Source organism: Uranotaenia lowii, chromosome 3, assembly GCF_029784155.1.
Source record: "Uranotaenia lowii strain MFRU-FL chromosome 3, ASM2978415v1, whole genome shotgun sequence".
NCBI classification, from domain to species: Eukaryota; Metazoa; Arthropoda; class Insecta; order Diptera; family Culicidae; genus Uranotaenia; species Uranotaenia lowii.
This window is the reverse complement of record NC_073693.1, coordinates 245,888,491-245,902,404: the sequence shown is the minus strand read 5'-3', so window position 1 is coordinate 245,902,404 and position 13,914 is coordinate 245,888,491. Positions and strand designations below refer to the sequence as shown.

At 35.3% G+C, this 13,914-nt stretch overlaps 1 protein-coding gene across 7 annotated transcripts in view; it reads right to left on the bottom strand.

Moving 5' to 3' along the window:
• Positions 1-235: 235 nt before the first annotated feature.
• Positions 236-13,914, bottom strand: part of LOC129751308 (box A-binding factor-like) — a 93,596-nt gene continuing 79,917 nt past the window's right edge. For all 7 annotated transcript variants that reach the window (XM_055746728.1, XM_055746730.1, XM_055746733.1 and 4 more), the window contains exon 8: positions 236-2,054. In XM_055746728.1, coding sequence (XP_055602703.1) covers positions 1,297-2,054 — 758 coding nt within the window. In that variant the 3' untranslated portion in view covers positions 236-1,296. The remainder of the gene's footprint in view (positions 2,055-13,914) is intronic.

The window sequence follows — 13,914 nt, the reverse complement described above, 5'->3', positions numbered from 1 at the left end:
AGGTTTTTTAAATGCAAAATTTAAAGAAATACGTCAAGTTGATATCGACCCAATTTTGACCGTATCACCCTTTAATGGGAAACCCTACAATATTGTGAACGTTTAAACATCAGTGGAATCACGTTTCACGTTACGATTCCGCAAGAACATATACATGACGGTCATTCATGTGTTTGAATACTTCAAACCCGACATCCATCATTTGAACGGATTTAAAAAAAACTAACTTTTTCTCTTAAAAGCAATTTTATTACACAGTAATTAAAGGATACGTTAACAAAAAAAACACGAAATTAACAGAAAACTTACGCGCTAATAAAATGGACTTATCAACTTAACACTTAACTACGAGCTAACAAATAAGTGATGATTTTCCGACACTACCTTTATCTAGAGTCTAGACTAAATTTACAAACACACACTGTTCTCGATCTGATCGATGGGTGTTCGAAAAATCATCTGCACGATATTTTTTTTGCATCTAATATTTGGAAAGTCTTTGAAGTATTTCTGTGAGAGCTCTGTCTTTTACAAGCCTTAAAATCTAGTGGGAAGATTTGGGGGAATGGGTGAACGTGGATATAATTCTCTCTAAATATGCTAGCGGTTTAGATTCGCTCCTCACCCCGGCGGCAGTTTCCAGGGAAAACTATTTATGTACATCAAAACGGTTAGTCCCTACTTTTTGAGGGGCAACAAAAATCCGCACTCTCTTCTATATGGTACTTAATGTATCCCACCCAGCCCAAATGGGTGGGGGAAGATGAAATAACAGCTGATTAGATGACACACTCGTTTGTTGTTTTTTCTTGTGTTCTGGTTTTATGCGGTTGTCATAACACGCGGATTAAAAACCTTTCTTTTTTACTCTTATAGCGTTAAGTGTTTGTCGGTGATTTTTACAAAGTGAAAATAAAATTTCTTCAGACATCAAAGTCGTGCATAATGATGTATGTTTCCTATAAACGGGAGGGGAGAAATAACGTAACTTATAATTCTAATTGCACTCGGTCGCTTGGCATTAGCATTTCGGTTCGGGGCGTCGAGTGCACTTTCCTACCCTAAAATGGTTCATAACTAATTTGGTGTGGTCCACAGAGATAAGAACCCTTTTGATTCTAACTGTCATGATGAGTCATCACGTGGCTTCTTCTATGTAAAGAGAGTTTTTTCTACAGTTTTCTCTAGCTATCAGTTATTAGTCTTTTTGGTTCATTTGGTATTTGGCTTCTGAGCATGAGATTCTAACGACGAGGTCTCTTTCTTCTTTTCTTTCGTTTAATTTCAGCGTTCCGCTTAGCTGGACATCGACACTACGGTTGGCCGCTGGAGGCCATGTTTGTCATCGAGGCCGTCCGGCGATTGGTGGCCCTGATGATGATGGTGCTGCTGGGGCTGATGATGATGTTGATCGTTGTCGTCCGAAACCGACGGACTCCTGCTCTGGACGTGATGCATTAGCTGCTGTTGCTGCTGCTGTTGATGAAGCGCCTGTTGGTAGGCTGAGTAGCTTCCGGCGATCGGTTCCATCTTCACGATCGATCCCAGTCCATGTGGATCCAGTCCGTTGGCATCGGCATTGCTCATCAGCTCGTAGTACGCGGACATACATCCGGGCGATTCCGAAGGACTCCCGTGATACTTGGGACTCATCGTGGATCCATTCGAGGGACCATTATTATTCATGTGGTATCCCATGGGACTCAAAGAAAGTCCAGCTTGATGTGCCAAACTATTGGCATTGGTCAGTGTGGTCCCGAATGGAGTCATCATGAACACGGATGCTGCCTTCTGATGTTGCTGTTGCTGCTGCTGCTGTTGTTGGCTAAATTTGCCACTATGGCCGATGGCACTGGTCGGAGTGCTGGTGATCGGCGATGGAACCTGTTGAGTGTAGGATATCGGGGACAGTTGGCCGTGATGATGGCCGCCGGGTGAAGTGTTGTGAGGATCCGGTGACATGTTGCTGCCGACGCTCGACGGCGTCGATGCCGGCTGGATGATACTCGATGATGACGTCGTTTGGGCCATCGAGGCCTTGAGAGCTTTGAGTTCTGAAAATGAAAAAAGATATGCAAAAAATTAATTAGTACGATTTTTAAAATTTTTGGTATTTTTTTTATTATTTAGAGGAAAATTAAAAAAAAAAAGTCAGGGTAATGTGAGCTTAGCTATCTCGAAATCTTTCCTGCCTAACCCGAAGAAGTCTACTCGATCATAAAAAAAGATATCAACTCGCTGTATCACGTCCTTCTACTTTACATGGCGACCGGAAAATTTTTTTCATACATTTCAGATGCCTTTAGGCAGATAATAGCGCTGAAGTCTTACAACAAGATCATACTGTACTTTATTCTTAGTATCTATGCCAATTTATAAAGCAAGATGAAAGTTTGAAATTGGTCTTCGGTTGTCTTACTTTGTTGGAACTTTAAGGTTCATAAACTTATAGCTTATTGCAAACTTTTCAAATACACTTTTCCGCACGTTCAGTGATAAACGATGCTTAGAAGAACCATTGGCCGTCAAGCCAGTCGGAGACAGGCGAGAAATTCGGACTAAGACCATCAAACGACTCTCAATCAAACAAGGAAGTGATTTGCTGAATAGTTTTCTTAAAAACGCTAGAAGCTTAAGCAAATAAAGAGAAAAAAGTTCTAACGTCACAAACATAGCTATCTTGTTTTCATGAAAAGAATGTACAGAAACTATCCTCACAAATGCTTAAAATTATTTGTTTTTAATTCGTTTATTTCAAATGGCTCAGACCTTTTCCTTTTTCGAATTGCTCGAGAGTTACACTTATAAGAAAATAACTTTGAAATTACAATCTTCGCAGCCTTCAAACTAATAATGTAAGTAAAACAGATCAAAATCAATAAGTATTATAAGTTTGGATAAATGTGTTTATTATAGGTGACGCCATAAATATAAACGTTTTCACTTTTGATTGACAACTTTTGAAAAAATCATGAAAGGTTCATAAACAGAATGAATTTCATTTTTCTATCATCTACTGAAGTATTTTAAAGTTCTATTAATACCTAGTATGTACATCATTCCAGTGAAATCGAACATACTTATTGTTTGCCAAATAACTTTTTAAATTTAGATCATTTCGAAGTAAATTTTCATAGAAATCACCGTGAGCATGACTTGTTAGTTCAATTCTAAAATCGTTAACACTTTAAAAAATGTTAATTAACTTTTCTTTGGTCAAAATACACACAGCGTATGCAAACAGAAGATTTCAATGCATGTCTAAAACAAGAACCTCATCGAGGTACGAATGCTGTCGGCTCGAAATAAACGCCGCAATGTAGGCACCAACAGAGCAAAGCAAAAGTATCGAACAACTTGTACGCAAGTTTTGCTTCCGACCGGCGAAGTAGGAGTGCCCGAAAAGAAAAGGAAACATTTGCAGCATGGATGCACTGGCCTGTGTCAGTGATAGAAGTTCGTAAAAAATATCAAATTCGAACTTTATCAATGATTTTGAGTTCGATAAAAACAAAAGTTTGCAACACGTGTTTAGCTTTTAACGAACAGGCGACCGTGTCAGTCTTAAATTGCCCAGCGAGGTGAAACACCGTTGACTGCCTTTCTATTAACTTGAAGTTTTTTTAAAAAAGATTTTGGTGAATTTACCTTTGAAGGAAATAATCTATTTATAATCTACCCATATCATTTTTGAAACACAAAGATTATCAAATCAACTAAACGTCTGTAAAAATTACATTTAAACTTTTTGTTGTATTCAATTTACCATTTTGTTTGCATCGTAAATTGGATTAGCTTCTACGTTCATGTTCATGCATAAAATACCATCACTATTGATGTAATTAGTAGATTCTGATGATGGTTCATTTTGACAATCATAAGTTCATAAAAAAAACCTCATTGAGCATCGTAGAAAAAAAGCGTCTTCCGTTTGCCTTAAAGTTGACTCGATCCAATTAGAGCTTCTTATGTACACAGAATTACCTGGGATTTTTATCCCAAGTTTTCAAATGAAAATGAAAAGCAAAAGGATATTTTCTCAGCGACAATTTTGTTAAAGACTTCAATGTGATGAATGTTTAAAAAAATACATTTGACATATTTTACTATTTCGTATTGTAGAACACGCTAAAGCATATGTCACAACGATCAGTAGTCTTCAACAAAGTTGTTAAATAAATAAAAATCTTTTAGGTCAAAGCTCAGAAACAGCTCCATTGATGCCAGAAATATTTATAAATCATCGCTTATGATTTTGAAAAAAAAGGTCAAATTTTAGTTTTTTAAAGCCTTATAAGTATAGTGATCGAAACTAAAATGGTACCACTATGTGTTTTGCTTGTGAAAATATGAATGATTGATAGTCGTCGTCATTTACTTCTAAAATTTGTTTCAAATTGCTCAACGGGTAAATCGAGCATAAGTTTACTTTTACCGAATGAACCAATTGGCATCTTGGACAAAAAATATGACTAAAATGGTGCGAAATCAGAAAAGTACCTATCACTTAAGATTATTTCAAAAAATTTACTATGTACAAGTGATTAATCATGCTTCTACGAACTAGTTTATTAGATAACTGCGTTTCAGGCGTTTTCTAGCATTCCAACATGATTCAAATAGTTTTTATAAGAAATTTTCCTGTAGCGCTCAAGAATTTGACATCTGAGCTGTAACACTTTTTTTCGAACTGCTTAATGTCTTCATTAACTTGACGTGAAAAGATTGAACAAATGTTCTGAGTTAATTTTAAATAAGATTTTTTTTTCTGATAGACGTCTAGGGAAAAACATGTTTGAAAATTTATTTCGTTTCTCAGCGCCAAATTTAAAAAAAAAACAGTTTAAAAAAAGCATCAAGAGTGATGTTCCCTGTCTAGTCTGAATTCTACTCAAGTATTCTTAATATATTTTTCAAAATTCTGGAAGCTTAAGATTCAAATTGATAATGTTTACATGTTATTTGGAAATTAAAAATTTGGGTTTCTCTTTCTGAGTTCTGAATCAAGAGCTTTGAAGTCATAACTTAGAATTGAGCATTCTGGAATTTCTATCTGAGTTCTGAATCATAAGTGTTGAAATGTATTTTTTTGTTTTTTTTTTTTTTTGCCAAACAGTAACTCTGAGCACAAATTGTATCTGTTGTGCATGATACGCATCGTGTCAGTTAAAATTAGAATGTGACAATTAGCAACGCCGTTTAAGTTTAAGATTAGTTCAATCAGTAGTATGATTCTTGAAATTTCTAGAAATCAAGAAAAACAGGACCAGTAAATTTGAATTAAATATAACACCAAAGGGGACCCCTTCAACAATTTCTCCAATAGTTTCACTGTAATATAAGTTAAGGGGGTCCCCTAGAGTAAAAATTGCAGTATTTTTCTCGCACTTAAGCGGACTGATCAAATCGAACATTTTTTGTCAAAACAAAATCTGGACATTTGATTTCTAATTTTTCAACACAAAATCCCAGAATAATCCAGTGATTATTCGGAGAAAATTCAAGAAAAAAGTTGGATAAACATCTTGAGTTTTAATTTTTTATCGAACACGTCAGCTTTCGTATCGTTTTCAAACTATTAAGAACATTAATTTAGATAAAGCTTGGGTACCGACATGTCGCGACACCTAGTTAAAAAAACTGAGCACAATTCGAATTTTCTGTTTCTTATCAATGAGAATAAACCCAGCAAAATACGGACTGTTTTCCACAATATTCTGACAACTTGAGGTTCTAACTTATCGAACATTAGGTTTTGATTTTAAAATATTTTGGACTATAAAAATTTTTACGGATTCTGCTGTGCCTAGAATGACTTTTTCTTAGCTCTGTCGAAATTTTTATAAATAACAGTAATTATTAGTTTTTGGAGGAAGAAGATGTAGAATTTAATAAAATACAATTCTCATTTCCATTAAGTACAAAAGCCATGTAAACTTACAAGATAACATTTACCTACATTATTGGTGAGGAACCATATGTATAAATATGTAATTTATAGAAAGCTTCATGTTTACTTAAACAAAACAAAACAAAATTAAACAAAATTTTATATTTACTACAGAATTTTAACCGGGCAATATCCGAGAAAAAAATGGGTATCATTGAAATTTTAAAAAATTAAAGAAAGTGAAAAAACATTAATTGAAATTCAATCGAAACCATGAGTTTTCCAGAGCTTTGTTAGAAATTAAAAAATAAAAATGGGCAATCTAGAATGCTTACATTAAAATCATGAGTATTAGTTTAAACATTGCAAAATTAATGCATGCAATTTTTTCCTGATAACCAATTTGAAGACAACAAAAAGAATGGAAAAAAATTACTGTAGTTGGTTATCGTCAATACTGATTTTTTTACTGAATTTCAAATCAAGTTTTTTTTCTAGCTGATTGAAGCTGATCTGCTGAAGTAAATATTCTGAATTCAGTATTTCATTTTCCAATTGATCGTCCGTTCTCAAATTATGTTTATCATAAAAACCTATCGTAGTTCAAATGCGAATTTACATGGGTGATTCTTCAAAAAATGTTACTATTTTTCCAATTTTGTCTTCTTTAAGATTTTTAAACAGAAATTAAATTCATTGAGATTTTCAAGTCCTGTGTTGTTCCTGCAGTTTCATGATTTTTTTTATTGAGAATTCGAAATTATTTTTGAGGGTACTAAACTTATTCGGATTTGCTGATTTTTTTTTACTTATTTGCTGAATTACTAATCCCATGTGTTAAACATCTAAACACCATTGAGAATTTACGTTTTCAACTTTTTTCACATTTAGAAGACCTTTTAAGAAAATATATATTAAATTAGAAGAAACATTATGATAAAGAACTATACAATTAGCAATTCTTGTTTTGGCTCTGATTTTAACTTTGATTCTCAATTTTGTATTTGAGCTTTATTTGTAATTTGTTTCTAAAATCTTCTAAATTCTAAATCTGATATATTAATGTTACTTTTCAATTGTCATGAGGAAACTATTTTTTCTGCTTTCGATGAAGCACTTTAATACACAATGATGAAATGAAAAACATTTATTTGTTTATCTTAGAATTTTTCCAAAACAGAGCTTTTGATGGTTTAACAATTATTGTTTGAAGATGCGAGAAACTACCTTCTACGCAGACATAATGGTTATTTGAAAGCAATATATTAACACTGACCATACTGACTGGACAGTCGATTTCGTTTTTGGATAATTTACGCACTCTGGACTCGATAGTACGCAATATCGATTCCAGAGTGCGCATCGATCGATTTGAAGAAATACTATCCCAGTTAGAAAGTGCCACCCGACTTTCGCAAAAAAAAAACAGGCAATTCAGACGATAAAATCGTGCAAAACGGGTACATTTTTCCTATAGGGCATTTCTACCGGAAAAATTATAGGTTCGCCACCTGCCGTCGGTATTGCGAACCTGCTAAATTTGACGAAAAAAATTGGCCAGAAAATGTTCGAATTTTTGTTCTAAGTGTCCTGGCAGTATGATCAATGATATTTAGTTCATTTTTAGTTCCTTCGTTTGTTAAAAAAAATTTCTTTTCTCTGGTATGGCATATGGAAAAAAATCTGTTCATAGAGACCCACCGGGCAAAAATTGCCAGGGCCTCCCGATGCCTTAATCCGGTCCTGACTTTTAGGTTGATGGTTCAAAAAAGTTTACTGTTGAAAATTCTTGTACTTCAGCAGCCATGATTCTTTATTTAGATTAAAAATTTGTTTGATAAATTCTTATGAGAATAAAAAAGTCTTATTTTCCGATTTTAAGGGTTTCAAAAAACTTCCCTTATATTGATTAGAAAAGGGTGCACTCCTATTTTAATCAAAAGCTTCGATATTTTTAAAATTTAATACAACTGGGTCAGCTATTATGATACAAACTCGTGGTATGGTACAAATTCGAAATTATGTAAAGCTTTCGAACGATTAAATGTCTTAAATCACTATCTTTTGTTAAAAAACGGCTTCCAATATGCCTTCACATAACTGAAAGATCACTCAACTGCTTTTCATTAAGCGTTTAGGCGGTACCACTAGGGAATTTTTTTGTATTCATCTGTTGATATTTGACAAATCTCGATGTACTGTCAAATCGAACTTGAATTATGTCGAAAATCACGTATATTGCTAAGATATTTCAACCAAAATCGAGCACCAAATTGAGCTATCCAGGATTTAGTAAGCGTGTATCAAACAATCCCATCTCATAAAGAAGAAGAAAGTACAATGAACAGACCCACAAGCTCGAAGAAAAAATCTTCAAAAAACAATTTTCCAAAGCACGAAATTTTATACGAACTCAAAAAAAACCCTAACAATCAAAAGCTCCATATCTACTTAAACGCGTGCCTACGAAGTTTGAATTTCGCTGAACAAAAATTCCAAAGGGAATTGGTACCGAATTTTCTCGAATGCGAGCATGAGAGTTACAAAATGTTCCTCAAATAACCTTTTTGTGAGACACCAATCGCATCACTCAGTGTTAAAGTTACAAATAGGACCTTAAATAGCCTTCCATGGACTTGAATTTCCAAAAAGTCCCTAAATAGCCTTTTTGTTGCATATCAAATCGCATCTCTTCAGTATGAAAGTTGCAATTGGGTCTCAAATAGCCTTCCTTGGACTTTAAGTTCCTAAAAGTTCATGAAATAGCCTTTTTGTGACATGCCAATCACTTCCATTCAGTATAAAAGTTACAAATTGGGCCTCAAATAGCCTTCCATGGACTTTAAGTTCCACTAAGTTCTTTGAACAGCCTTTTTGTGACATGTCAATCGCATCCCTTCAGTATGAAAGTTACAAATTGGGTCTCGAATAGCCTTCCATGGACTTCAAGTTCCAAAAAGTTCCTCGAATAGCCTGGCGTCTTCGCTGCTAGCCGCTGGCTGCCCTTGCAGGTATTCTAGGGAAGCTTAGTACCACTTCGAGTTTTAGCTGCTGGTAAGGCAACATCTAGGCGTGACCTGGTGGCAGCGTGTTTAACTATCATCTCGAAGGGTCGCGGTTTAAATCTTGAATCAGAACTAATTTTTTTCATTAGGTTGTTTGATTGCTTGAGTAAGCAAATAAATCAAATCTCGCGTGAGCTTTCATTACGTCGAATGAAACAGAAACACCGAACCGAGAAAAACGCTTCTGAAATTTAAAGAGTGTTTTTCAAATCCTATTTTTATTCCTGCGCCGATAACCCTTCCAAAAATACGCAATATTAATGGAAACTAATTGTTTCAGATATTTTAATTATCGTAAATTATGAATTTAATTTTTTGCAATTTTTAGAGCTATTTTTTAATCATATAGGAACATACGACATATTCAAACATAAATCGTTCATACGTCTGAACACATTCGTCGTTTGGAGGGGAAATTTGTTTCTTTCGTCCTTTGATTCGTTCAACTTGCACTTACGCCCAAATGTTTCTGATGCAAATACTATGGGAAATTTTCAATTTTCTCGGCGTAGTGGCTGTTTAATAAGTGAAATATCTAGTGTAGCGGAAAATTGGTGAGAAAATGCATAATGAAATGTGTGAATTTGGTGCGCCATTGGTCAAACTAGCTTGCTGCTGCTGATCAACTTTCTGTTGCCGACCAGCTGGAGGGGAAATTTGTCTCATTCGTCCTTTGATTCGTTCAACTTGCACTTACGCCCAAATGTTTCTGAGGCAGTTATCGGTAAATAAAATTTTCAATTTTCTCGGCATAGTGAATGTTAACTTGGTGAGTTGTCGAGTGTAGCGGTAAATTTATTAGTGAATGCGTAATAAAAGTGTGAATCGGGTGATTGGGTGACTAACAGCAGCAGGCTGCTGCCGATCAGCCTGCTGCTGTTAGTTGTTAGGTTTGCTGCTTGAGTATCGATTTAAAAACGCTTGAAAAAAAAAAGAATCTGAAATAATGTTCATTGCCAGGTTGATATTCTGATAACCTCTATCTGTATACACTTGTTTGCTCATGGAATCCATAGCGAATGTGCTAGGTTTTTCTTCCTCTGCACATTCGCCGTTTGGAAGAAGGGACGTAAGCAACATTGAAATTGGAAATCAAGGTATTGTTTCATTCGTCATTTTGAAAGTCTTAAATTTTATATGTTAAAAGGGTTTAAATTGATTGTTTTATCAATCACATAGGTAGATAATGTTATAATGAAGCTTTTTTAGTGAATATCTCAGTTTTTCAAATTTTTTTTCATTCGACGTAATGAAAGCTCACGCGAGAAATGTGTATCAGAAATGACGTGCGGGCCAGCATGAATGAAACAATGTCAAAAACAAAGCAATTAAATCAGATGGATTGAGGATGATGGGAGCAATTAAGATGGATGCCGAGAAACCGGCAGCACCACATGGGCTGTTGGTGACCGAAGTAAAGAGCACGCTCATTTTTTTTTCAACCATTAATGACTTTTCTTGAACCATTTTTTGAGATTTCTGTAAGAACTGCCATAATTGTTGTTTTTCAACCGTAGTGTACGGTTCAATTTTAGGAATTTTATGAGTTCTATTGAAATAGTTGAAAAATGGTTAAATTTCAACCGTAAAACTTATGAAAACTGGCAGCCATCTTTGCGAAGGAACTTGTTTGTTTTTTATAGCTTTGCGATGAGTTCAACAATTCAGCTATTCAAAATCAGCGGTTTTACAACTTTTGATAAGATTATCTGGAAATTCAATGAATGCGTAAGTATTTCCTGAACAAAAACATATAGTGTTATGAATGAAATTGAGGGGTTCTTCAAAATAACTCTAACCTTGTTTTTTTCTTGTAATTGATAGGTAGGGTCAGTGTGCTAGCTGTGGCTCTAGTCTAGATACAAGATTCTTTTTAAAGGTAAGCTTTATTAACTTTTTTTTTTAACTATTTCAATCATTGGATTGATTTTTTTTCATTTCACCATAACAGTTTTCTGTATCTTTATTGCAGAAATGATTTAAGAGCACTTCCCGTTGTTCAGCGAATGTTCCGATTGAAAAGCTGCGATTAGAAACCACTGGAGGAACGGCTACTGGACTTGGTGCTGTACAATCACCGGGGAGAAGGCAGCCGCGCTTGCGAAAATGATTATGGCATCGGTCCTTATTCGCCCTGCAATTGTTGCATTTAGTGCATCTTCATTGCCAGCATCCAATAGCGGAGATTTTTGTGAAGCTAACCAGAATAATGCTCATGATTTTTTTAGTATTTAATATTCACATCATAAATGTATTTTGCAATTTTTTATTTTCTTTTTCTGGGATTTAACTATTGCGGATGATTCATCCCTTTGCATGTATTTTGAAATAAAAACTCTTTTTACAACACACGGTTACTTGTTCTTCATTCATTCAAATGATTTCCCCCTGAATTTTTGCTCATTTTCACTTTTTCCGACCATGTTTAAAAAATAACCATTATCCAAGTTCTCCTTGAAATCTCATTTTATGAGTTTTCACTGAAAACTCATAAAACGACTTGATCCACAAAACTTCGATTATGGTTATTTTTCAAGCATTTATGGTTCAATATGGCCGAGCGTGAGGAGAGAATTGATTTTTTTTTGTTTTTGCTGATTAAAAGATGACTTGCGAGCTAAACAGAAGGCCGTTCAAATTTGTAATGAAACTTGAAAATTCAATAAAAACTTAAATTTTGGGCTGAATAAAATGAATTTCAGCACATTGATTATGCTGATTAAGCTGGTTTTGACCTTTCAAACGAGACTTTTGGTTGCTTGTGCAGTGAGCTCAGTTTAATCGAAATGCAATAAGAGTTACTTCCGAGGAACCAACCAGCTATGTCTAGTCGAAAAAAACATTCCTCAAGTAGCAATGCCGATTCTATGCATCTCTAAGCGAACACTTTCGACATCATTCATGCTTCGTATGGGACATTATTTAGTACATTGAACAAGTTTGTAAGAAATAGCGAATAAAACACGAAATTATTGCGAGACATTCAACAGGGCATAACTTTTTTACCATTGGGTAAAAATCAACCAAACTTAACACACTTTTTCATTGATGTGTATTGTTTACTTGCTGTCAAACTCGAAGTCGTGTTTTTCAATTCACCGAAAATGGAGGTGAACCAAGGCGAGTCGAGAAAACAAATTCTTTCCAAACACCTGGAATTTTCTGACCTGTCGCACCGGCAGTTGGGAAAAATGTTGAACATCCATTATTCAATCGTCTCCAGAGTGTTGAAGCGGTTCAAGAAGCGGCTGACGTTGGACCACAGCAAAGAGCTGGAAGAAAACCGGGACCGGAGAACAAAAAGACGGAGGGAAAGGTGAACCGGATGATTAAAGCAAATCCCAACGTCTCAAGCCGTGATTTGTCTGAAAAGATCGGCATGTTGCAGAGCTACTTCCAGAATGCAAAGAAGAGAGCTGGACTACATACATACAAGGTAGGACAGAACTTCCCAAACCGCGATGAGCGGCAACAATCGACGGCTAAAACTCGGGCACGGAAGTTCTACGAGAAGATGCTGACAAAATATGGCTGCTGTGTGATGGACGGTGAAACGTATATAAAAGCCGATTTAAAGCAAGTTCCGGGGTTGGAGTTTTTCACCGGAAAGAGCAAGTTCGATGTGGACGACAAATTTAAGAAGGAAAAAATGTCGAAGTTCGCCTCCAAATATCTCGTTTGGCAGGCCATCTGCTCTTACGGACCGAGGAATGAGCCTTTCGTGACAAAGGGCACAGTAAATGGCGAGATCTACAAATCTGAGTACCTCGAGTAGCGCTTTCTGCCGTTCTCGCTCAGCACGACGAAGCTCTGCTATTTTGGCTTCATGCCACTAAATATTCTAAAAGTGTCCTGGAGTGGTATGAGGCTAATTCTGTCCATTTTGTTCCAAAAGAAATGAACCCTCTATTGTTAAAAAAAACTCACTGAAAATGAGCTATCGAAATACCGGAATCTGAACTTTTCATTTACCGTTGTAGAATTGAAAAGAATCTTTTGATTGCTTTGATTCATTTGACATGAGCCCACCAAACTGTCCGGAGCAGGAGGGTGACAGCCCTACACCCAAAATAATTTAGAAATTTAAAATACGGGATTTTTCACGTAAACTAAGCTTTTGTGGCATAACATTGATTCTACGTGTGCCTTGTAATAACTACTGTATTTCAAATGACTGTCACATGAATTTCACGTAAAATCTAAGTGGATGGTTTAAATCTGTTGTCTTCTATTTTCTCAACCGTGTAATCTTATTGGAAAAGGGATTTGTCGTCAGTGAGCTTATTGATATTTTTATGTAAACACTCCAGCAACGTTTATGGCAGGATTCAACGTCTGAAGACGAGCAGTTGATCACACTAAATATCGTGCGCGGAACCCAAGGAGGTAAGTGTTCATTGATTAACCCGTCGAAAATTATTTTTATTCAATCTGTGGTTTGTTTGTGTTTTTTTTCCAGCTTCGGAAAAGCTTCTGGCTGGTCATGTTCGCTCATGCTTTGGTGGAACTCCCGGAATTGATGTTCGACAAATTCATGGTACAAGGAACAAGTTGTACAAGGTAAATTGTCTTTCATGAAAGTATTTAAATTTTAGCTAATTCATATTTTTCAATTTTTTCAGGATCGTAAAAACCAACCTGCGTTGGTCAACCACCCGGAATCCAGATAATTTTTTTTTATTCAAGTGATAGTGATTGCTGAAGTGAATGTGATTAATTTAGTGGTAGTGATTGTTTATAAAATAAATTGAAATTTATAATCATTTTTGTTATTCTTATAATTATTTCTAACAACAAGAAAAACGAGAAAGAAAAAATCAAATCGACCAATATTGCACACATCTATCACCATCACATCGTGTTGTACTGACTAGAAATTCACGTAAATCGTAGGTGATTTTCATTGAGCATCAATTCCTATAGGGATGCGTTTACATATTCATTTCGTAGCTTTTACGT